Source organism: Ascidia mentula, chromosome 4, assembly GCF_947561715.1.
Source record: "Ascidia mentula chromosome 4, kaAscMent1.1, whole genome shotgun sequence".
In the NCBI taxonomy this organism is placed as follows: domain Eukaryota; kingdom Metazoa; phylum Chordata; class Ascidiacea; order Phlebobranchia; family Ascidiidae; genus Ascidia; species Ascidia mentula.
This window is the reverse complement of record NC_138569.1, coordinates 20497714-20522146: the sequence shown is the minus strand read 5'-3', so window position 1 is coordinate 20522146 and position 24433 is coordinate 20497714. Positions and strand designations below refer to the sequence as shown.

The 24433-nt window shown below is 43.7% G+C and overlaps 1 protein-coding gene across 3 annotated transcripts; it reads right to left on the bottom strand.

Annotated features, from left to right (window-relative positions):
* Positions 1-1415: 1415 nt before the first annotated feature.
* LOC145897380 (repulsive guidance molecule B-like) lies at positions 1416-24287 on the bottom strand. 3 transcript variants are annotated; one of them, XM_082985644.1, is made up of 5 exons: positions 24175-24287; positions 12721-12915; positions 11494-11516; positions 8606-9177; positions 1416-2926 (listed from the first exon to the last, which is right to left on the bottom strand). In XM_082985644.1, the coding sequence occupies exons 1-5, from the start codon at positions 24198-24200 to the stop codon at positions 1760-1762; spliced, it is 1983 nt and encodes a 660-aa protein (XP_082841770.1). In that variant the 5' UTR covers positions 24201-24287; the 3' UTR covers positions 1416-1759. The 3 variants fall into 3 exon arrangements, with proteins under 3 accessions (XP_082841770.1, XP_082841769.1, XP_082841771.1); XM_082985643.1 differs by lacking the exon at positions 11494-11516 and having other exon boundaries at positions 12701-12915; XM_082985645.1 differs by lacking the exons at positions 11494-11516; positions 24175-24287 and adding an exon at positions 20810-21065 and having other exon boundaries at positions 12701-12915.
* Between the last annotated feature and the right edge of the window lie 146 nt (positions 24288-24433).

Sequence of the window (24433 nt, the reverse complement as noted above, 5' to 3'; positions counted from 1 at the left end):
TCCTATTAACCAAGCACTAAATTTTCACCGTCTTTAGCATACCATCACTACAGTTGCCCTACCCATGGCGTGCGGCTTTAATTTGCAAGAGATAACAATCTATTTATTTAGTAATAAAACTATGTTGAAGGCTACCAATTTTAAACTATTGTCGATTGCGTGACAAAGAGTTTGAAAACTTTCCTTTCGGAAACACTGTTATGACAAGGCAGAGTTTTTCCACTAAATTGTAGTTTTCGGCGTAACGGTTTGATGATGCTGTAGGACTTGAAGGCATCTCAAATCGCGTGATACGGTTAGTCTCGTTGCACTGCAGCTTACGGTACGGGTCATAACCCCATAAAGTTTAAACCACTTCAATTAAGTCAGTGAGGTAACAAAGAACAAGTTACAAGTCACCAGACATCGCAATGTGTTTATTGTTGCAAGGGGGTAGATGGGCGTTGGGGGGAGTCTCTTAAATACATCTGAAACAGAGATAAACCACCAGGGAGTGACTTAATCTGTCTTGAATCTTAGCGACGAGATGTAAGATTTGATGTCGCCCGTAATTTTGGATGAGTAACTTTCACAACAAAGTTCTTGTTGGTTTTTAAAACGCGACACGTTTGTGGATCAAATTAACAGCTTTGCTTTGTGTTTGTGTGTCGGACAATTGTTTTGTAAAAACACTTTATTTTAAGTTTTGAGAGTAGTCTGGAGTTTTCGATTTGAAAACTGTTGCAACTGATTTTGGGCGACCTTGTCAAATTGAACAAACGCTACATTGGAACGTCTCATTGTATTTAAATGGAGTTGAAAAAATAACGAATAAAAAATCACAAAACAAAAAACAACCGAACGAGGATAAAAAACGAAGAAATATTTAAAATAAACAAAGATTTGAAAAAATAATCAACAAAACGAAAAACAAATAAGTCGAAACGCAATTCATGCAATATGGCCAAAGGAATGTTTTTTTAGGGACAAAATCCAGAAAATACCAATCAAATTTCCCTGATAGTCAGGCTCTTATTCTTCTTATCCTTTCGCTTTGCATAATTGTTTGAGGTAATAATGGAAAAAGAAAAATCGCCAAAGACGTCATTATGACGTGAGATACTTCAGGCAGACCCAAGTTACGTCAATGCCCAACCACATTTTTAATATTTCATAAATCTGGATGAAAAAGATGAGGAAACAAAACTCGAGGAAATACTGGGATAAATTTTTCGTGTTCACTTCAGTTACCGTGAAAATGTTATCGGCGGGGTTTGTTAACATGATAGCAGGCGCACGCACTGATGTGGTCGCCTCACTTACTGAGATCACCTTGTTCGAAGTTAAATAAACGAAACATCTTCATTGAGTCATCGCCACGTTGGCGCCGAACCTTGCTAACCAAAATAGGCAGCTGCAAGAAACCTTCTTCGTGGTTTTCGTGGTTGTTTGTCAGGGCACAAGGATTAAAATGAAACGACAGGGGGGATACCGGGTGACGTCACAAAGCGGTATGGTGACGTAACAAGTAATCTCTCTGAATCGGACGCGAACCGGAGATGCAAGGAACAAACAGCAGCAAAAAAAAAAAATTAGGATCAGCAGCAAAGGTGGGGGTTGCAGGGGGTTTACCAGGATGTTTGGTGGGTTGGGGAAAGCCCAAAATTTTTAGGTAGTCGCATGTGTAGAAGCAGATCGACGTTATGTGGGGGGGTTTCCTGAAGCGCAACGTCGGCGCCAAAACGACAGAACAGCGCTCGGAATGAACAGGGGGATTACGTCACGTGGCCGCGACCCTTCTAAAACCGGGGCTTTCCCGCCCAGCACGCGGCGACACAGTGTGCGATGACGTCAACAAACACGAAGTATAGTTGATGACGAAACTTACGACCACGCACAGCGCGAGTGCCCACGTTGTCGTGGCAACCCGCCTCGCGGCACCCGTTCCATCCACACTTGTGGATGTTGGGGGGTTCGCTGTTGGGCACTCCCTGGTCTCGCTTGGTTCGATCGGCTCCCAGAGTTTAACGACCTCCAGAGAGGCTCCAGGGGCGTTATCCTTCATCCTGTGCATCCTCCGCACGTCCTCTAGCGCCGCCCTTGCGGCTAAAGTGAAGTTGACGTCACCAGTAGTGACGAGATCAAACACGCAAGAGTCGAAGTAAAAGTTTGAGGGATTGTTTTTGCTCAGACAAGGAGCCGAGTCTTTTGATGAGGATCGGATTTGGCGGCGATTTTTCCCACGACGTTTCTTCTCTCCTCGTCTTCTCCTCTTCATGGGGTTACCTCCATCGGAGGACTTTATCGGGACTTTATCCCCGCTCGTGGAGTCCGGGATGAGGGAAGAGAATGACAAGGATGACATGGAGTTCCCAACCTTGGGTGGATGTCCCGAAGTCCTCACGCGGTCGAGCAGAGGAGGATGTGCGGCTCCCGTCACAGCCAGGATGATTTCTTTGCACTTTTTCCTCGCCTCAAGCTCCGTAAACTTTCTATTGGTTCCAGGAGTGATTCTTTCTGGAGGATACATAAATTCGAATCCGTTTTCTAGTTCGTTTTCTCCCTGAGGAGGAGCGGGGGTCGACCCAACATCTTCCTCCTTAACGTTGATCTTCATGGTGTCAAGACTCTGGGATGCAGAGATCTTCTCGGAAGAGCTGCATCCAACCACGCACAACTGTGTCCGAGGTTCGGAGCCGATCCCGTGGACAAACTCCTCCGGCATTTGGATCGCGAAAGTGAGGAACCTTCCCATCTTCCGTATGACCACGGTGGTTGCGATGAACCTCGCGTGGATCTCAACGTGTTTCCCCTCCCTCATCTCTCGGATGTTGACGCTTCCCGTGTTCGTTGATCCGTCCGTGAAAGCTCGTGGAAGAGATTTACTGGTGGCGGAGTAAGTCCTCCTTCCAGCACACTTCCCGGCGTCCTTGATGATGACGGTTATCTGGAAGGAAAACAGATGACGTTTAAATAACTTCGCCGAGACTTGCTTTTAACCTTCAAGTTGACTTTATTTTATAAATGCAAGGTTATTCAAATCGGCATGTACCGTAATCTCATACGAGTAAAAAAAAAAACGCACACAAATTCTCCACGTCAAGCACACGCATACAAAACAGCATTCGCATTTTCTGCCAGGCATATTTAAATGCAACTGAACGCAACCCCCCAAATTCCACGCCAGTCAGTGTTGTCGTTGTGATTCGGAAGCGCGTTGAGTTGATCAGTGCGACCGCCGGCTTTTCAGCGACACATTAAACTGATTTTACGGTTGGACGGATGGGAAAATTCAACAAGGAAACGATGCGACAAGTCGCGTGCAAACGACTCTCAGAAGTTCGGCGTGGTGCGGCGGGGTACCACAGCTTCTGTTGCAGAGGATTAGTGAAATGAGGTCGAGTCAGAAATAGAACCAACGACAAGCCCGACGCACCTCCGTTTCCATTCTTTCCGCACTACATAACCCCAACAAATTCATATCTAAATGAACACAATCGCAGTAAACAAATATTTGTGGCAAGATATTCACGTGGAAATGTCGGCGATTCGACCCGATCAGCATCCTTTCAAACTAAATTTAATGCCAATAGGCCGGGCACATTAAGAAAACAACAGTGCACTCAGCACCCGTAACCGGGGTCACAGCAATATCAAGCCTTTATCGCGCCGGTTAACCCACAAATCTTTTGTACTCGAAGCGCGAAGCCTGGAAGTCGCAAAGCGCAAGCTCTTCGCTGCGCGTCAGAGCGTGACGTTGCTTACATTTTGCTGGGCGCGATCTTTATCCGCGATTTGCGCCTCGGCCCTTTTATGAGCCCTTAAAAGTGAGGAAACCAGCACGTTGGCTGCGCTGGGCGTCACTCAACAACTGATCGTCACATAAGACAGCACATCCTCGGCGGTTAGCTGTAGGAGTTCCAGCTTCCACTGGCGCTGGCAATTCAGGAATGTTGTGAAGTTTAACGGGGAAATTTTGCAGCAAAATAATGCAGATCTTGCCCACGACAATTATAGGAAGTTCTTGTCTAATCTTTTAACCCCCAATAGCGTTTACTGTTGTTTTAAGTATAAGTTTTGTTGTTCTACAGCGTTCAAAAAACACGGTCTGAATAAAAGCAATAACTTTGTCCTGTCAGTTAAACGTTGTGAACATACAACTAACGTGCGTGGACATGGAGTAAAATATGTGAAAAACTTTAAACGACTATCGATGGGAAAACGTCATCCACGTTGCGCTGGCATTTCAAGTCGATTTAACACCATTAAAGAGGGTTAAACGAAGTTGAAGCAGTTTAACCAACAGCTGCACAGCCGCTTGTTCAAACATAACCGCCTCCAAAAAGTGGAGGGCGTGCTTTAGCATGCTGCACTCTCCGCTCCGGAATCACCCAACAATCAAGCAAGCCCCTCATCGGTGATTGATCGCAGTTGTCGCTCTCGTCGGTAGCGACAATGATGATAAAATATCCCCTCGTTGGCTTGAGCCCCAATCGAGTGCGGTCCCTGTTATCGCAACACAGCCCGTCAACACGGTCACGTGACTCGCTGGAGGGCTTCTGAGCGCTCCCGTGCGGCTTTTGAGTGTGTGAAGTGGATGCCGGGGCGCTAACTTCACACCATGTGTTGTTGCTAAGAGGTGGCAGCGGTAAAAACAGTGTACAGAGAGTGAGAGAGAGAGAGAGGAGACGGGGGTTAATTAACGCCCTTGCGCAACTACATTCCCAACAATACAGTGAAGGGATATGAACTAACACAAACAAGCTGGCGATTCACTTGGAAGTTTACGTTTAAAACTTGTGGCTTCAATACTAGTTTTCAAAACTGCAAACCACAGGCCTTTTACTTTTGAGATATATTGCCCAGCAGACTGCATTGTTTTCACTTTGCACCAGCAAGGGGTTTAATTACACAAAACTCGTGTGTAGAAATACATCACGTCTCATCCAACCCATTGACGGCATACCTTCAATTGATTTCCCGCTTTTCTGCTGCTATACTATACAAGCACCTTTGTCAACCCGATACTCTATACAACATTCTTTCTCGGCCGGGGCGTGAGCGTCTGGGCCACGGTTCAAAGTTGTTCGGTTCCGTCATACACAATAGAGGCCTCGAACATCTGCGCATAGCTCTAATTTGCTCCAGGGTTATTGTGATAAACATCAATTCCGTCCACAAGACGCGGTTACAAGTGTGGTGCGAACAGGTGCGGAGTTAATTAGATCGGATAGTGATCCTATTGTGTGACTATGCAGTGTGTCACCTGTCTAGCGAATCTTACAGAAACACGTATACAATAAACTTCTCCATATATTCGCTCATAATTTCCTTTACAACGTTACAAAACCACATTTGTGCGGCAGAAAGTGATGAGCATGTAAAAACTACATTCTCCCAAGTAAAACCAAAGTGGGAAATTCGAAAAAACGCCGAAGTAGAATTATGTCCAACTTGGCTGCAAGATTTTCAAGTTTCAAACAAACTTTTAACCAAACAAGTCAATGTTTTGAAACCGAAGCCAAAAACAATTGGGTTTTTAGTCGCCATTAGCTCCCACACACCTCGAAAGTAAACTGAAACAAGATAAAGGTGCCTGAGTGTTTGACCTTGCTAAAAACACGGTCGTTTGTCATGGCCCGGAATGTCTCATCCGACAGAAGGTCACAGGGCGTCCTTCATCATCATGTAACTTCGCAAGTGCTTGGGAGTTTCTAACTCATGTGCATGAAAAAGTCACCAGTTGGTGGACACGCATGGGTGATTTCACAAGCACCCGGATGTCCATGGGTCTTAATGACGACTCGTCGGGCCCTAAATTAAGCGACTTAATTTCCAGGCGGCCCCGGTGTTGTAAAACGACACCGCAGAAACGCGACAGCGATGCGACGTCTTCCACTGACACGTGACTGACAGCAGTAGTGTCTGATGGCAAGGGTTCAGAAGCTTAAGAACGGGTGAAACCGACCCGAACCCCGACGGAAGGCGGGTTAGCAAACACAGCGCGTCGCAAACTGGGTCTAAAACCCCAACCTGGATGGCATTGTGTCTCGTCGCATGGTACCTGCTATACGATAAGCCTGCAAGAAACAAATGCAGTTGCGGCTCTAACATCAGACAAGCCTAAATGTGAAGCACTTTGGTGTCTGCTCGCCTAAAGGTGTTGCGCTTTTAAAGAATGCGTTCAAGTGTTGCTTTACACTGTTATATTATCGGCTTAATAAGAGTAGCTTTAGCTTGGTACGCGGTAAAAACCAAGACGTGACAGGTAAACCTGATTTTAAACAAAAACACGTTGATGTTAAGGAGCTAACACGGCCGATTCAGGCTCCTATGGAGTTCAATGCACTTCCGCGAGGCCACATCCTGGCTTTCAACACAGATGAAGTAGGAAAATTGCTACCCGCCAAAATTAATCACCAACGTACGCAAGACGAGCCGCAACTTTGAGACATTCCGAGCTGATCCAAGTGGTAATTATAACGCTCCTCGAACTATCGCAAAAACCTTGTAACACAAGGCACAAAGCATTCAGGTTATTGCAACGGACGCATCCTGTCATGCGGTTTTAACTTATTGTGTTCTTCTGCGAAATTACAATTGAAGTTTGATCAAGGCTGGTTGCCGACGAAAAAGTCCAGATACAATTACAAGGTTTGCCGAATATTTTCAAAGCGCCGAGTAAAAACCTTTATTGCCAACGAAGATGGACGCCCAGAGACCTTCGTATTAATAATGACCCATGTGGGTAAAACAGCTACAAGCCCCCAACACGTCGTGATTAGCTCGCCCATCAGAAGGTATTAGCTAACCGAAGGGCTCTTAATAGCCGTTTAATTAGCTACCAACACAGCGTTTATTGCATGGACAACACGGCGCTACTTTCGCGTGAAGCCACTGTCGCCAGGCCGCTGTACGTTGGTCAATATTTGGCTGAACCCCAAGAGCCTGACTTCGTGTTTGTAGAAGGTAAACCACGGTAAATATCGACCTTGCCGCTGGGGTAATAATTATGTTGTTAACGAGACGACCTCTAAACAATACACAAGTATTTGCCGGGCAGTCTGGAGCGGAAAAGGTTAATCAACAACGTAGGTTGACCATGTCTGGTTGTTGAGCGCTGCAAAGCGACGAACGTGTTTTAAAAATGTCATTTGAACTTTCAAACAGAAATTGCAGAAAAACTTGAAACAGAAAATATTTTTCATCACGCGTTGCAGCACAAAAACTCGTTCCGCTGGCCTACAAGTTCGTAAATCAACTTCGCATTGAGTTGGGAAAGTTTGAAAGCAAGTTCACATTCATTGGAATATTTCGGTCCTTAAGTTGACCAAAAACATACTAAACTTTTTAGATGCTTGATCCTTACCAATACTTATGCACAACTAGTGCATTATTTCCTTACAAGCGGTCGTATCTTTTGTAGAGTCGCGCAAATCATGTGTGGTTAAAGTGCACGGAAATGTGTTTACAGACAGATAGGAGATAGCGATTTTCGTACGCTGTGCCTATCAGTTGAATCCGGCCGCACTTTCTGAAGAGAACGGCGGAATACCACACCCCACTTCCTGAGATGGAATGATTGTAATTGCTCGGTACACACTCGTTTATGAGTCGTAACCACCACAGTGATGAGATCTTTGGGCAAATAAAAGGTTCGACTAGGTTTTCAATATCGCCGCTTGGTCCAGGGTAGTGCCGTGGAGTGGTTAATGTTTAACTGCCATCCTGCATTGTTCTATTTCTTGACGACAAATATTTTCCTAAACTGAGTAAAAATATGTCTTTGAAATGCGTAGAAGGAAACCCGCTGTTATTGTTTCAAACTTTTTAAACAAATATTTTTGTTATTAACCAAGTGAAAAGCTTGATTTCTAATTAAGAAGGAAATGATCCATTTTGTGCAAAAGAATTCCAACAGGATGTTTAGCGAATAATAAAAAATGTTTTGCATTTTTACGTACATTCGCCTTGGATTCACAAACACTGCGTATGTTAAATGGGAAAGCCTAAAGCGCCCGGCTTTGAACTAAAAATAGACCAAACTCAACTGCACAACGTTTTGCAAAAAGCCAACCTTGCCAAAACCACCATGTTACCTCGTCACCATAAAGCTAATATTATCGAGTGCCAGCAAACATGTTGAATAGTTGTGAAGTGAAGTTGCTACCGAGTATGAGGAAATGTTGGTTGTATTTTTAAGTCCCGCACAAGCCAAGGTAAACAGCGCATTGAGAAGGCTCGTATCTTTGCGGCGACACTAGGCGCCAGCCAATGTTGGCTTGGTAGTAAGACTTGATTACCACGCTTATCATTGTGGGTTATGGGGGACGCGTGGTCGACCGAAAGACCGTAATTTATAACAAGACTAGAAAATAATTTACATTCTCGCATTCCAACAGGTGTAATAAGTGTGCATGTCTTCAGTGCAACAAATATATAAATTGATTCAGAAATTAAACTTCCCAAGCACAAATCCCATGGCTACTGTCACAGAAAAATTCTTCATGCAATTAAACAAAAATCACATTCTCACTACTTTGGAACCAAACACAGCCAACGACCAAAATTGACAGACAAACAAAATAAAACTTGAAAATATGTTAAAAGTGATGGCAGATCTCACCTTTACAGTTGCTGTTGCCGACGAGCCATGCTTGACCGGTACGTTGGTCGCCATGACAACCATGTAATTGTTATTGATGAGTGGCCACGTTCCGTTGACTTTGCAGGTGAAGAAGCCGTCGTCGAAAGTGCGCAAATGCGGATCGCCGAACATTCCGCATTGTTTGAAGTTGGACCTCCGACTGTATGTACACGCGCTGCCCTCATTGTCAGTGGGTCGCATCGTTTCTACAGTTTTCGGGAGCTTCGTACTTGGGGTGGTTGTGTTGTTATACGCAGGCGTTGTACTGAGAACAGTTGAAACGCGACGTCTTGCTTTGCGGATGTTGTAGCAGTCGCGTCTGAATTTGGTCTTGCTAATTTGCAGCGTGCCGTGGAAGGGCAAACACCCAAAGCATCGCGTCCCAGTTGCCTGCAAGCACCGCCGGTACCTCTTCAGAGAGCGGCAGTGTTTAATGAAGGTGGGACCGGGAGTCTTGGGTGTTTCGTCAGGGGGGAAGTTGAGGCGGTCATGAAACCGATTGTACTTCTTCACACAAACGTGGTAATTGCATTTTTGTCCGCACGATGTCGCTACAAGGGGAAAATACATGGTTTAATGATGGAGAAAAACAGGACGTTATTATGGGTGGTTGGTACATTACAGTACTGAGATCAAGAAATATGAAACATATCTGTGAGATTATATGAAATCCACCCAGAATACGCAGCTTGAATACAGGATTTACGTCAAAGATTGCAATCGCAATCTGGCTATGTAACCAAATTGTCAGAATATCAACGTATGGGTGATACAACAGATCACTGGGTCGGCGGCATAGTCACAAACAGCGTCGGTTGGGTTATAAAAGAGCTTGCGGAAGACCGAGAACAAACAACTATTTGTGATAAAGTTATCGGGCTCGGAAGGGACACGCCGGGAGGGTTGAAGCGGTCGCATCTGCGGCAAACAGCGGTAAGAGTGGGGAGTCAACAGGGAAACGTGCTTCACGCTACAGGAAGAGCACGAATTCAGGCTGGCGGCGAGAAGGTTGGGCAAGTGACAGCTATCTTTGAACAAATACGGGCCGCGTTGTGACCTCTGAAATGACGAGCGAACGCCTTTGGTCACGTGTGGCTGTTGGTTCAACCTTCCACGGCGTTTGAAGGTACGCCGACTTATTAGAGGCACCACATAGCTTTTCGGGATTAAATGAGACGGATTGCGTCCGGATTCGCTTTCTGATGGATCGTGACCACGCGATTTATCGTTTAAACCTCGAACTAGGCATTCGTGGCACTTTCGGGCTTAAGGGACATCGTTGGCATTTCTAAAGCGAGGTTTCAGAATTATAACGATTTATCATAATGCAACCCTGTCGGATACACGACGGTATATAAGTACACTATGGATAAAAACCATCACAAAAGTTGTTGTTGCGACGACCAAAGTGCGACAATATCCTACATTAACCCAATAATACCGATCGGAATCTAAAACATCTGCTGCATAAACTATAACACTGGTAAACAGGTGAGACGTGAACACTGGGTTCGTCGTCTAAAGTCTGAGTAATCCGCGGATTAACTCTTATGACGTTGTACAACCCACATCAAAAGACCCCTAGGAGCACCGAACATCGTCTGGCGAAAGTCAACAAAACTTGCAGACAGGGCTGTAGCCTTTCTGTTTTGTGCGGCAGAAGTAATATTTACAAACCGACTTCCTGCCACCGACATCAAACACGTTTTCTGCGCCTTAATCCGTTAGCTCTCTTACCAAAGAAGTGCATTATTGCATGATATTTGCTGCTCTAGTCGGCTCTATTTATCAGCACATCAAGCTTCATTGTGCCAGTTTTTATCGATGGACAAATCTACAGCTTTAAGCAAACGAAACTCACAAAGAAAAGGGGAACAATGACTTGATTCTGTGGCCGGTTTTAAACGCTTGGTCGGAACCAATCGTATTTTGACAGTTTATGTGCTTTAGTTAAGATTGAATGCCATAATGGCAATTTTGTTTAAGCTCAACTGGTTGACTGAACTTTTCTGCTATAAATAAAAATTGGCAATATTGAGACAAGTAACTTAACAAAGAAGTTCGTGTGTTTTTGAAAATTTATACCAAGAGTTTTACATTCGCAACTCACAATTGCACAGATAAAAGCGTTTCTGTTGGAATGTCTTTTTTTAAACATATTTGTAACATTGGCGCGTTGAAAACGCAACCTTTTTGCTACAAAAAGTTTTGCAGCACTTCGGGACACTAAGAATTGAACACAATAAAGTGTAGGATAAGCAAAGAACCACAACCCGTCGTATTCGTGCGTGTGAATCTTCACCCATGCCTAAAATTACCGAGGTCGGTTTCCATGACGACCGACCGACAAGTGGGCATTAAGGAAATGACATAAATTGGAGTGTGGTGACGTCAATGACACGGTCGCCCCCAGACAGCCCGGTAAAATGTTAGGGAAAAACAAGATTCCCGTGTACAATACTACGGCCATGAGATCAAATGGTCCACTGGATTTTGCAACACGCTAGAATCTTGCAATATATCCACCAGAAACACAATCTGTGCCGATCCTAATTGGGCATAATGCGGTGGTTTGCCGACCGTAATTTAGTGTGCTTAATACGCGGTTTCATTTGGCCTTTGACGTGCGTCCTGAAATGATGTTTTGTTCAGATGCGTATGAAGGCTGTGGAACCATAGCAGTTGATTTTTAAAGGATTGATTTGCGTTAAGAAGAGGTTGCGTTTTTTTCCACGGAAGTCCTATTTACGTATGTCCGGACTCGTGGTGAATCATGCTGTGCAATAATTGTATTATGACAGTAACTTTATGAATAAAACTTAACAAAGAACGGGTGGTGAATCACTCCAACATTCATCCATCACTACAATGTAGGAAGACAACGGCCACCCTTAGACACGACGTTCGATCTATCACGACCAGGAAGGTGTGGTAACATACAGGGCAGGTCATTGCGGAAAACTCGGACGAATAACCGGAAAACCTGTCGCGTGGCAGTGATATAGTGTGGCAATGTAGCGTTTCGTCGCCGTCTAGGCTGCTGTTGTGCGTTTAGGTGATGGTTTTTTGGAAAAGTTAACGGTATTAGTTTATGTTTGTTGACTTTCGGCAGGATGCGTGAAACCGGGTTAAGGTGGTGACGGGTTGGGTCTCGGTATCAAAAAAAAATCAACCGTCTTGTGTCTTATTTTTGGAAGTTTAATCCCAAAATTAATCCCATTCGCTACGTTTCATACCAACGGGATTCGTCAAAGCAAGGTCACTGTTTCGACCTAACTTTGTGTTGACTATACAGCCACCCCCACCATTAACCATTGGGTACCAAAGGTGTAACCCGCTGGATACAAACCAAGGTGGAAATACTGTGGCCAAGAAAAAACTAACAATGCCGTTCATTTTATTGGGTCTATTGCATTACAGAAATACGTCCAATCTCATCCCAAATTGTATTCATTAGAAACAGCGCTAGCGCCATTGCACTTGCTTAGTCAGACCTTAACGCTAGCAGAACTTCAAAAATTCTTGCAATCAAGCGAAGCGTAACTTTTCATTGCGAATGGGACCCTGGGTCAACACCTTACAAGATTAATTAGGAGGCAGTCAAGTGTGAAAAAAACTTGATACTTTGAGTTTAACCAGTGTTTGCAAAACGTAACTAGCCCAAAGTTTTTCAAAGACAAATGTGGTACTGAACTTAACATAACTCGAAATGGAACGTTATGACAAATTACATGAATTTTCTTTAAATCGGTTGAAATGTTAAACATCCTATAAGAAATACCCACAGGGGATGTTAATAGATTACTTGAAAGCTCTAGGGGGTGATAAGTGACAAACAACACAGCTGGTGGATAAAAAAAACGCGTCAAACACATAAATCATCCCCAGTGCTTTAACACAGAGCTGGCAGATCTAGGCAATCTTTTCAGACGGGCGGTAAACAAATTTTAAGCCACGGTTTTCCGCTGCGCGACAAACGGCACGGGGCCGCGTCATTATGTAACCCGAACCCTCACACTCATAACACAATTAACAGGCGGACGGTGAACCACATGAAAGAGATGAACAACTCACCTGTTTGAACGAGAATAAACATCAGAAAAATAAGGAACAGCGCCCTCGCAGAAATATTGAAATGCGTCGACCCAACCGAGGAGCACCCAGCCAACATCATCCCCGTCCATTTAGACTTTTCTTGCCACGGATTGTGACGACACAAGGGGGGATTGTGACACGTTGCTCCGGCGCTTACGTCACTCAGCGTGAAAGCGGGGTTGGGTGGGTTCGTTCTGCAAATCGAAGAACAAGGTAAAATTAGAACAATGTAAAGAGGTTGTGCGCAGAGTTTGTTTGGTGAAAAGTTCTGCATGGCACACTGCCCCATTGTGGAACGAATACCATAGTTTTATAATGGAATATTAAAATCGTAATATCTACACACATTTTCGAACAAAAACATCACAAAGCAAAACAAGAAGCAACATTAGTCAGAACGAGTGTCTTAAAATGTCGCTATGTGTGGTCGCAATACATTGACAACAAACAAAAGGCCAAATCGAACCAGTGACGACTGTTTCCACGAACAAACTGACAACAGCCGACCAATTGAAGATAAATCGACGCCTAACCTTATGCACAACTCAGTAATAACACTGAACTTGTAACCTCGGCCGCCCGCGAGTGTTGTGGTTGAAACCGATTTGGATCCAGCAACCACTGTCAGGCATAGTTGTTGCGAAGGAAGAGATATATTTGCGTTTCTGAGACTGGATTTATTTAAGCACCCGCCAAAGCTGTGGTGACGAAGACAATCCCACACTGACCTTGACTTCAACATGACCCTGTATGCCTCCCACTGCCCCGGGCGTCTTTTTGCAATGAGAAGTTTGTTATTTTGCGAACAATGATCCGCGAGTTTTGTGTTTAAGATGGAATTCGCCCGACCTGTCGCCTGTTAGTGGTTTGCTGTATATGCGGTCTACGTATAATGTTACATAATACATTGACTGTGGTACAGCGACAGATGGAAGATGTATCTGAGCAAATACGTTGCAATAAAAGGTGAACGCATAAAATGAATGTTTTTTATAAAAAGTAATCAGTATGTTCAGGTTGGTAGGTTCATGAGACGAACCTCTGCCCAAATGAGTTCAACTAATTAAAGGCAATCAAATCCTTCAACCAATTGTACACGTTTCTGCGATGATTACGGACGAACTTCGCCAACGCCGCACTATATTAAGCGTAATCATAGGGAGACCGAAAACACAGAGGCCTTCAAAAAACCAATGAACATCAACGTGTCTTTAGGCAAAAAAACAACTGACACTTTTTCACATTGCTTTTCTTCAATGCAAGGTGTTTAGTTTGCAATTGTCGAATTGCTGGAACAAAACCACATCAAGTATTTGAGAAAGTTCCTGAAATACAGGCGACCCTTGCAAGCTGAATGGCGTCCAAACCCGCGGGCAATGAGAACCACAATCAGTGGATCGCTATCTCACTTGCGTGAATCCACCTAGTTACACAGTCAAAATGAAAGCTCTTGAATACCAAGCTTGCTTCGTAACAAAATTTGAGATTTTTGCTTCAACAGTTTTCAACCACCAAAAGCAACCCGAATTATCCAGTTCAGTTTAGCGAGACGCAGAGGAATAACAACGACTTTAAAAGGCAATCCTTACATGTTTTGCCGCACCTCGACCCCAAACCTCGGGTTTGTACCCAGATACCGATTCCTCCAATGAGTTCTGGGGGCCTTTGACCCCCTTGGCTCGGGGTACGCAACAACCATAAAGGGGTCTGGCGTTGTTAAGACACAACCGGAACAATTCTGTCACGCGATCTTCGCGAAGGAAATGTCGCTTTGAAGCTCTTGCGGAGGGTTTTTTTCGACAGCACACTAACAGTACGTAATGCACCGTGAGGACAGTTAAAACTTAAATTGCACCCAATGATTATTTCAATGATAAAAAAACGATATTGTGCTTTGGCAAATAACAACACTTTATAACATTCAACAACGCCTTTTAGCCTTGGAACCGCTTCAAGATGGACAAATCCAGCTCATAATTTTATTCAATGGGGAAAAAAAACTTCTAAAATAAACCACAATTATTTTTGCACACCTGCACTTGAAGAAACAAACCGCATCGAAGGACAAGATTATATATTTTGAAGCGGCAACTCAAAGCGTTTTCGATTGCCACTTACCACCCATTTCAATCCATCACATTCCTACCACAGACTGGAACGGGAAGATCCAAGCGAAACCCAACCGGTCATTTGGACGCGTAAAAATGGGTTGCCCTGTTACTTCTACTACTAGCAGGTGTCGGCTGCTATCAACAAAGGCACATAATACCAGTGTGAACGGACCAGCGCACCTGGAGAAGGTCCAGTAATGATCAGGTTTGGAAGATGGCTATTATACCTCCGATGTACGACTGGTGGTAAAGGAAAGTGAACATCCTGTTATTGCGACTCGCACTGAGAGCATTTTTATAAGAAGGATAATCGTTTCTTGGAATGGTGAAATCCTGTTTTTCGTGTGTTGTGTTAATCGAGAGGAGATTTCTTCGATAAAAGTAACATGAACACATGTAAACCTGAGCACGACTAACATCAAAAATCAAACCTAAAAGAAAAAACACATTTTTTTGTACTTTTGTACTTGGGATACAAATGGCTTAGAATGCTTCCCTGTTGTTGGGGGCAGTTTTCAAAAACAATCCCAGCTTTTAATCAATCCGCACCGAACGCACCAGTATTTTCTGCAAGACTACAATCGCGGTCGGCAGAACCCTTTTGTCACGTATTATTAGAACACACGTCGTGGACACAGTGCGCGAGTGAATAGCTTGAAGCGTTTTGCCCGCGGGTACGACCAGCTTCACACCTAGCAAGCCGCAGGACAACAAATATGAATGACGAGCACACCTGTTGCGTGCGCGCGCCCGGTTGACGATGTTTGTTTATTTACTGCAAACGCCAGTTGATGGATGAAGGACGTCCCACCATACCGCAAGACCTTGGCCCACTATTCGACACAGTATAGGCTCAGCGAAGCCGCGGCTTAGCATTAAAGGTAATTTCGCGCGTCCCACAAACACGTCTCAGCGGCAAGATGAAGCGGTTTGCTGTTGACGCAGCTGCCCGTGGTGTCATCTGGCGCGTTAATACGAAAATATGATCCGCAATATGGGTCGGCGAGGTAATCTTTGTGACCTCGCACTCCGAGGAGCAGGGACGGGAGGTGAATGCGAGGGTCATGAAAACATTTTACTGAACTCCACAACTGGGGGTCACATTTCCCCCTACTTTGCACTTAATTACCCCACATGACAAAAACACCGAAAAATATGATATTGGGTTGGTATGTAGTCGTATTGCGTTGCAACATTTTCACTATCATTTTATATCCAATAACAACTGCACACTCCTATTTTTGGTCTTTCAAACACCCTTCTGAGTATTCAAGGGGATGCCATTCATTGTACTTATGTAGGTCGGACCGATTGAGTGAAAGACTCAACGTACATAGGTTATTTGTATGGAGGAAACGCGGGCAGCAGATAGCAGAGTCTGATTACAACCTTGCTACAAGGGCCGGCGGATCAATGTCCTCCGTCCAGGTGTTCGCGACATTATCTTTCGCTTTACTTAATGTCACTGTGCGTTATTGAACAGCGCGAAGCATTAAATTTTCACCCAACCCATGATTTTGAGATCACCTTTTCGACGCCAAGAACGATATTCAGCCAATCAAGTATCGGCTCCGCTATAAGAGAGGGCTTTGAAAAACATCTAACACTAACGCACGGTTGGTGGCTTTATGGTAATTTCTGGCAACTATCATGAGTGGATGCTGGAGGGTTTGCAGAGTGTCGCTTTGTTACATGAATTTTTGTTAACTGCTATTTTTTTTGAGTTAACATCAGTGATAATTTAGGATAACGAACTCCATAATTCCAAGATCAAATCTAGAAAATAATTTAGTCAAACTATTCAGGAAACAATGCCACTAAAAATACCACAATTAAACCAAAGTTTCATCATACTTCGCTCATTAAAACAAAATTGCTAAAATCGTTTTTTACACCGTTGCAACTTTGTGGTTTCAACGAGAAATAAACAACAAACACGATTGATGTAAGTAACTTGAGTCAAGCCGCGCCAAAAACGATTAGGTCTCGAAATCGAATTATGTGTCCTAGAAGCGACTGCTTTGATGCGCTGGAGGCTTCAACAAGCCGACTAAGACACGAGGCTTGGATGATCCTTCGGAAACCACAAAGGCAGTTCGCGTTATGAGCAACACGTCAATGTCACCAGGGAACCGGCATTGCGCTGCCGAGCAAATTTGCTTCAGATCGAACATGGTCGCGGTATTAGAGCGCAAGCTGTGGCGATGACAGGCGACTTGGGGAAATGCGGTCAGTCAGCACGGGGCCCGGCGTCATGAACCGAATGCCAAGTTCGCCAGCTGCAGGCCTGCATATTGCATGTGCGCTTGGGTTAAACGTGTGGGACCTAAACGACAACGACGACGAACACTCCATACATGTGCGACCTCTCGGCAGTTAAATGTGTTCATTAATACCCATGGGTAATATGGTGAAGGTCGAAGCCGGCCTCATAACACGACCGGGCGTTATTGCACGAAACTGTCCAAATTGTGAAACAGTGTAACGAGTTTTTGTTGGATTCCACCCGCAACAAGTGACGTAATTTGTTGTGGTTGGAATCCTATGAGATTTGGCCCTTTTTTCTGCGTCTGGTTTGTGAACAAAGTTCATAAGCGCGATTAAATTAAATGTTAGCTGGGGAAGGATGTAGTGGCGCGCGGTGCAATATTAAACCGAGTTGTTCTCGTAATAAATTGTAAATCAACCGTTCTAGAAGGATTTACAAGGAAATCGCACACTCCAGTCATTGTGACGTCACAACAGGAAGCAAACACGAACAAAACAAACGGCGGCAACCCAAAATCAAAAGTCATCTCGATATTAACTTTAATTGCCATAATGTAGAACTTCCAACAATCATAAGGGGTGCGAACAAGAATAACTTTCAAATTGACAACTGAGAGGGGGAGGACGCAGAGCGAGATGAGCTTCATCTAGCGTTGCATTGTGCCCGAGTGTTTACAGAGGCGACTTGACACAATGAAGGTGACGAACAAGCTCTCGTTAGTGGCGGAGAAACGAGGTTAATTTCGATCGAAGCGGACAACGGGAGAGGAAAGACGAGATGAGCGTGGATTCCGAGGAAATCGGATACCCGTGGAGGTTTAACAGGAGGTAGCGACCCCTGCCAAGTCAACCTTTAGCCGTGCGAGGCTCTTCGTGTATCCGGTGTCCATGTCTCAACAGCAGGTGTCTCATGTAGCATTTTTATGGTAGACACGGTTTACAACGCGGTGCTTTGTAGCATTACGAGAGGTCAAGGCTTCCGCAGCGAGGTGACCGCCACCATGATGCAGAAGCACAACTCTTATCCGCTGGCAAACTTCTCGTGTTACTGCCAGGAGGCTGTAAATGGGGCGCAAATGCCTCACACTCAAAGCGCCATGACAGGGAATCACAAACAACTGTCCGCGTTGCTGTCAAAAGCGCAGGCTTTCACACAAGACTAGCAAGCGGATCAAGGTCTGGCCGGCACACAACGCGAGTACATACGTTTCAACCTCGAGACAAACAGTGTTTTAACACCCTGTTGCGTTTTTCTAAGTGCGACAAAAGAGCGACTTACTAATTGGAAGGAAATGCTCGGTGTGTCTGTGTTGATTCGAGCAAACGAACAAAAGTAAACCGCGAGCATCGCTAAATTTACAGAACATTTCCTGCAGTAAACACACAAACCAACCGCAGACAACAATGGCGGCTGCATGGCCAAGTTTGCCATGTGGGCCTTTTTAGTACTTTCATCTATAATTGTATTATGATCCGGTTATTTTGCTTGCAATGAATAAGCTTTTTTTACCGTATTGAACTGCTACTCAAAAATTTGTATTCCCAAATTCTGGAGCATGTCTCAGGGCGAAGACTCAGCTCTACTGCGAAAAAGCTTTCAATCACAGGCATCAGTCAGCGTTTGATGGGAGTTTCGCGCAGTAATTCGGACTATTTGTCGGCGGGCAAGTGTTAGCGTTAAGCGGTGAGATGTAGTGAGATCGAAGACGCAGAGGTAACTAAAGCCAGATGTATTATCCCCACCCGACTCAAAGAGGCGATTGTTCGCCTTTCCTTTGCTTTTATTGCGAACCCCAACGCACCCGGCCCAAACATCTAGGGGACCACTTAGAAAAGCGTACTTCTCCTTTTTAAACGCACGTGCGGACTGAATACAGCAAAGGGATTCGTCACTTAGCTTACAACGAGTTGGGGGAAAGGTAAACATGGTTTAAAGTGTTTTAAGTAAAACAAATGAAACCCCATCTACACGAAACAAATATGACCAGTTACGATAATCAAATCACATTATCCGCACATTTATGTTGTGGTCACTCTGTTCTTCAAAAAAAATCGCCAATGCGACTATTTGCTTTCACGAATAAACTTTTAAACTTACACACAAGGTTGATCAAAAGGAGTTGTAGTGAAATCCAAAATTGACCCCGACAAACTTTCGGTATTAAAACAATAAAAAATGAGACTCTGACCCACAGACAACCTAAATGTTTGCACAAATCTTTAACAAGTGCACAAGAAGACAACGACTTTTCATCACCATCCTTTACCCACAACTATGCGCGTCCGGTATTTCTCCATTTATTGAGCTTGTCAATCAAAGTTGGACAGCCAGCGTTTGTTATGGCGCTTAACACGCGACTTGCCCAACGGCCAGCCCAGTTCGATGAATTAAAAATGGCGGAACGATAATTAACCAGCGCGCTTCAAATAGCGCAATACGATTGCCAGTACATGGCGATAATTTGAATATGTTTGGGAGAAGTTTGACGTCACTTCCGAGCCGTTTTGCCAATTTGTAACAATTAAAAAACACAGGAAAAATCTTGGAAAACAAGTTGTTGAGTTCCGTCAAATGCTGTTGTTAACATTAAAGGAAATAAATATAAAGTTACGATTCTCACTTAAACTAAAGAGAGGATTTGGTCGTTCGCAAAACTAAAAAACAGAAGCTATTTTATCTGTTCATGCCAATACTATGAAACATAGAACAGGAATATCTGGAATGTTTTCAAGAATCTGCGCCTGTGGCCACTCATATCAGTGCTCCAACCAATGTTACTGGCCTAATGGATCAATCACATTTTGCCGCCCAAATCTCGACCCACTCCGCGGCTTTTAACAAGAGGAGCTGTTAGAAATGTGAGTGCGCTTTCGCGTGCGTCATGTTCTCACTTTTAAGTGGCCACTGCAGTTCAACATTTGGCAAAAAACAAATGTCTGCCACACTTTGTAGACCCTTGTGTACGGAATGTTGACCAGGAATTCAAACTCTAAACGAGGATTAACTTTTGAATTCTTTTAAAAAGTGCTTGAAAACAAAACAGACGAATCGCGATGCAAAGCAATAGGCCACAGTTAACCGACATACAACACATATTTACTCTACTTATGCTATTAACAACCAACGAATTTCGCCAAAGAAATCATGGCCAAAAATTTGCGCCGCCACAAAACCCAAAATCACTGGCACAAAAGTTTGCCCCAAAACTTTGGCAATACTTTACCGATGACGTGGTTCCAGGGTCGGACAACAGGACAGGCATTTGGGCACGCAACCCACTACCTTGTTCGGTTTTGTTTTGCTTCGCTTAAGTTGGAGAATACATTGTAACGAAGTGGGCCGTTGCTGAAATGTCGGCACGCGATACGGTTTTTTACCGTGGTGAAAGAATCATGTTTCTTAAAAACATCTCGTAAATCGATGAGCCCACCACTGCCGTCTTTTTGAAACATGAGCATTGTCCACGTTTTTATCACTTCTACATCAGGCTTTGAACATATTAAAACTTACAAAAACTTAGCCAGGGTTTAAACAAGCCATTCGTTCGCTCAAACACGCGTGCAAGAAATAAGCGTTTACACAAACAAATCCAATAATGTTGTAAACCCGTAACAGCAACGAATTCAACGCTTTCCAATGATTTCTGGCCACAAGGACTTTAATAAACGGTAATCCAGCTATTTCTGATGCTTAGGTCGAGGATTTTACCGTAAAGAGGGTGAGTGCGGGTCTTGGGTCGACGCATTCCACTTTGTTTGAATTATATTGAACAGGATGACCGCACGGCGATCTCTTCTCACGCGGAAAATGACCGGATTACTCAGAATCCGCCAACAGCCGGTAAGTCCGAACACAAGTTCTTCTGATCTTTTGGCGATTATTGCACCCGAGAAGAAGGTGACAGAAGTAATCCAAATTTGTCGCTATATTGCAGCATATTTTGATCACATCGTCGCCACTATGCGCTGCTGAGGCAAAATTTCATTAAATATTAAACGACCTCTCTTTCACAACTATTAAGAAATTTATTATCTTCTTCCTTAAAGTTTGCGACACAGCACATTTCACTGTGGAGAAAGAGATCGGGTTCTTCGATAAGTTCTGCCGGAAACCAACTCACACTTTCCCGCCGATCAGTTTCGATCTGCGGTGACCTTAAAACTTGATTGATGATAATCAAACTGTCAAACTCAAGTAGAGAAAACTGGCTGACTACTTCGCTCATTACAAAAACCGGTTATAATACTAACAAACTAAAAGGTTTTAAAACCTTGTCTCAACGATGGTTTCAGCAAGACAATAAAAACGATTTCCATTCGCAAACAAACCTTTGGGCTGTTTTAAGTAATTTTGTCTTTAGGTTTCACCGTTAAGTTTCAACAAGATTTTTGTAACTTTAATATTCGTTAAATGCCACTACTAGCGACACCGATCTATCACATCACAAACACCAATCAAATTCCATTTGTCGAATGCATTTGCATAAACTAAGCGCACTTGCTGTCGTTAACAATGACTGTAAGGGCCATGTTACTGAAACAACGCTTTCTAAAGATTTAACTGCTTAGGGTATGCTAACAAAGTTAGCCAATATTTGCTGAATGTATAAAAGTCTGCTGGGTTCCTGACTGGTTGAGAACCGCTAGCATTCTAGCATATCCAAAAAAACCATCGTCAAGTTAAAAGTAAAGTGGGTTTCAGCTGTTTTAGCGCCTCCTACAGTGTGCTAACTGTCCTAACTCGCATCACACCCGCACACGAGGACTACCGTCTTAGAATCAAGCTTTCTCTCGCTCACACACCTGCAACAACTTCGCCGTTCTCTTTCTCTTGTCGTGATGGTTTACGTCACAAACGATCATTCACCAAGCGCTCTTCTCTTTCTCCCTCGTTCTCCGAATTCCTCTTCAGCTCATTGTGCCAAACGCGTTCGACGCGGCTGAAAAACTAACTGGGCCGCGGGTACCTGAGAGAGCTATTTTTTGTTTGTTTGCCACGGCGGCGCGAGAGCGTCTCTCATCGAAGCAAGGGGAGGATTAGACCAGCAAAACCGGTGGGTAATATAGTTTGTTTATATAGGCCCGCACGCTCACGAAGCTTTCCTTTAAACAAGCAAAACACTCGTATTACTACACAGATTTATGGATTGCATTTCACTGTCTTCAATTCGTTTGTAGGTCTCACAATATCAAGTAAAATCAGTCCAGCCATTCTGTTACGTTTTTTCAGGCATTATTTGGCCATCGTTGCAAACAGAAACTTTCAAAAACAATTCAACGTCTATAAATTACGTTTTCATTATCACACCCAATACCATTCCAGATTGATGTAAACAGAAATGTAAAATTGTCACATTGAACTGTGTACAAAACGTAAAAGCTGGAGTAATGAACCGAGAAAACAATCAAGTAGCCATTGCAACGATTTCTCAAGAGAAAAAAAATAGGGGCAAATTTTACGCCAACAGTCAAACGCAACCCGACACCAAGCTCCAGCAATACAGTTTCTTCAGCAGGGGATAAGGATTAACGCCCAAACCCTTGTCTGTGTACACTGCAGCCACAAACAAGAGCTGGGCGCTGGTCAGTTGTGCTGTGGTCAGCAGTTACGATATTTTGAACTACAGTAGCTTTATATCGTTGCTGTAGTTGGAAAATGGGAGTAGTTTACTGGAAACGAAACGCCGAAGTACGACAAATACATGTTATTCAGGGCGTTGGTGATCGACCAAAATTTTTTGCTAAGTCCAATTGTTACCTGTCAAATCGTAGCCACAACAGGCAGTGACCTCCGTAAATCAACAAACACTGGGTCACTGTCAACACCGCAACCATCGAAAGCTCACACTACCATTGTGACGACATACAACACCATTCACGCGTCACAACGGGCGAGAATTTGGGTCTTGGACAGGCAGCTAAACCAACGTTAACCGGTAAAATAACAAGTCTTAAGGGCACGGGCAATAAAAACACGCGAATGGACCTATTGCTGTTGGCTAAAGCCCAGTCTACTAGCATTGCTGCTGCGGCCTATGTGGCATCGACCCTTTGAGTGCTTACTAAATATTTGCCCACCTGTTTGGCATAAAGCTTGTCAACACCTATTCAAGCCAATACTTTGCGCTGGTTTCAATTCCAGTCTTCTATCCTAAATTAGTTTTAGGCTTTGCCCAGTTTAGCATTAAAATGAAATATGAGTGACAGTTTTTCGCCTCTATATTGAGTGCAAATTGATCAATTCTCTGCCAAGAAGCAAATAAAATTAGAATCTTCGACGTAAAGAGGGTTTTATCCATTGACCCAAATCGGCTTTTAGAGGCGTGTGTCTGGAAATTATTCAAGTTATTGCTTGTGCAAGATGCTGCGCAAAAAAAATATTGTTCAAGGTGAACGAACGATTTAACTGTCTTCCCAGGGTAACCAGGCGTAAATGGCCAGCGAGTTTGAAGCCAAATTACAAAACGCAGCCACCTCCACTAGAATACATTGAACACATTCCTCTTAACTGTTAAAATGTAGTAAATTAATGGTGCCGCCCTAGGAAAATGTAAGAACTGATAAACAACTGTTCCATTCAAAGTAATCATGAGGTACACGTAACATCAATGGCAGTTAACCTTTTATACAAAGAACGTTACGACTACGCAAGCAGTCACAAAACAGGTAGTCGAAAAGGGATATTTAATTTACATCAATTACGGCTTCCTGTTTTCAAAATGGCCATTGAGTCATGTGGGTAAAAATCCCGGTGAATTTTAAGGCAAACATTTGTGAAACCATTAAGATTTATTGGTGAGCGTCGTTACGGCTTTTGAAGTTTTACTGGTCACTACACGGCGGTTTACGACTCTTCTCCATCCTAAAATATTTTTTGCGTACATTTTTTTGCGGGTGTTCGTTAAGCGAAGAAATTGCGGTTAGGTTTCACAGCGACCGGGCTGAGTGCCCTACTTGAATATCCCAATGTTTTTTAATATCTTGCCTAATAAATCAAAAACGCTCTTGCAGCATTTTATATGAAGAAAATGCTTGACTTTTTTCATTTGGTCAAATCACCACAGTTTCACTGACCTTGAAGTGATCTTCATAGTATCCATCTCTCTGTTGAAATAATCCTCAATTGCATCCGTTCGACATAAGACTTGCTTCAAACATACTTATACAATTGTTACGCACCTATAGCTGGAAATAAGCATAATTGTAGTAGGTTGACGAAAGCTTGATCCAAAGCAAGTGAGGCGCAAGCCGGCAACTCTTGTTGATAAACTGATGGACTTTCAATTAAGGCATGCACATAACACAATCCCCCGGAGACTCCTTGTCGGTGTTT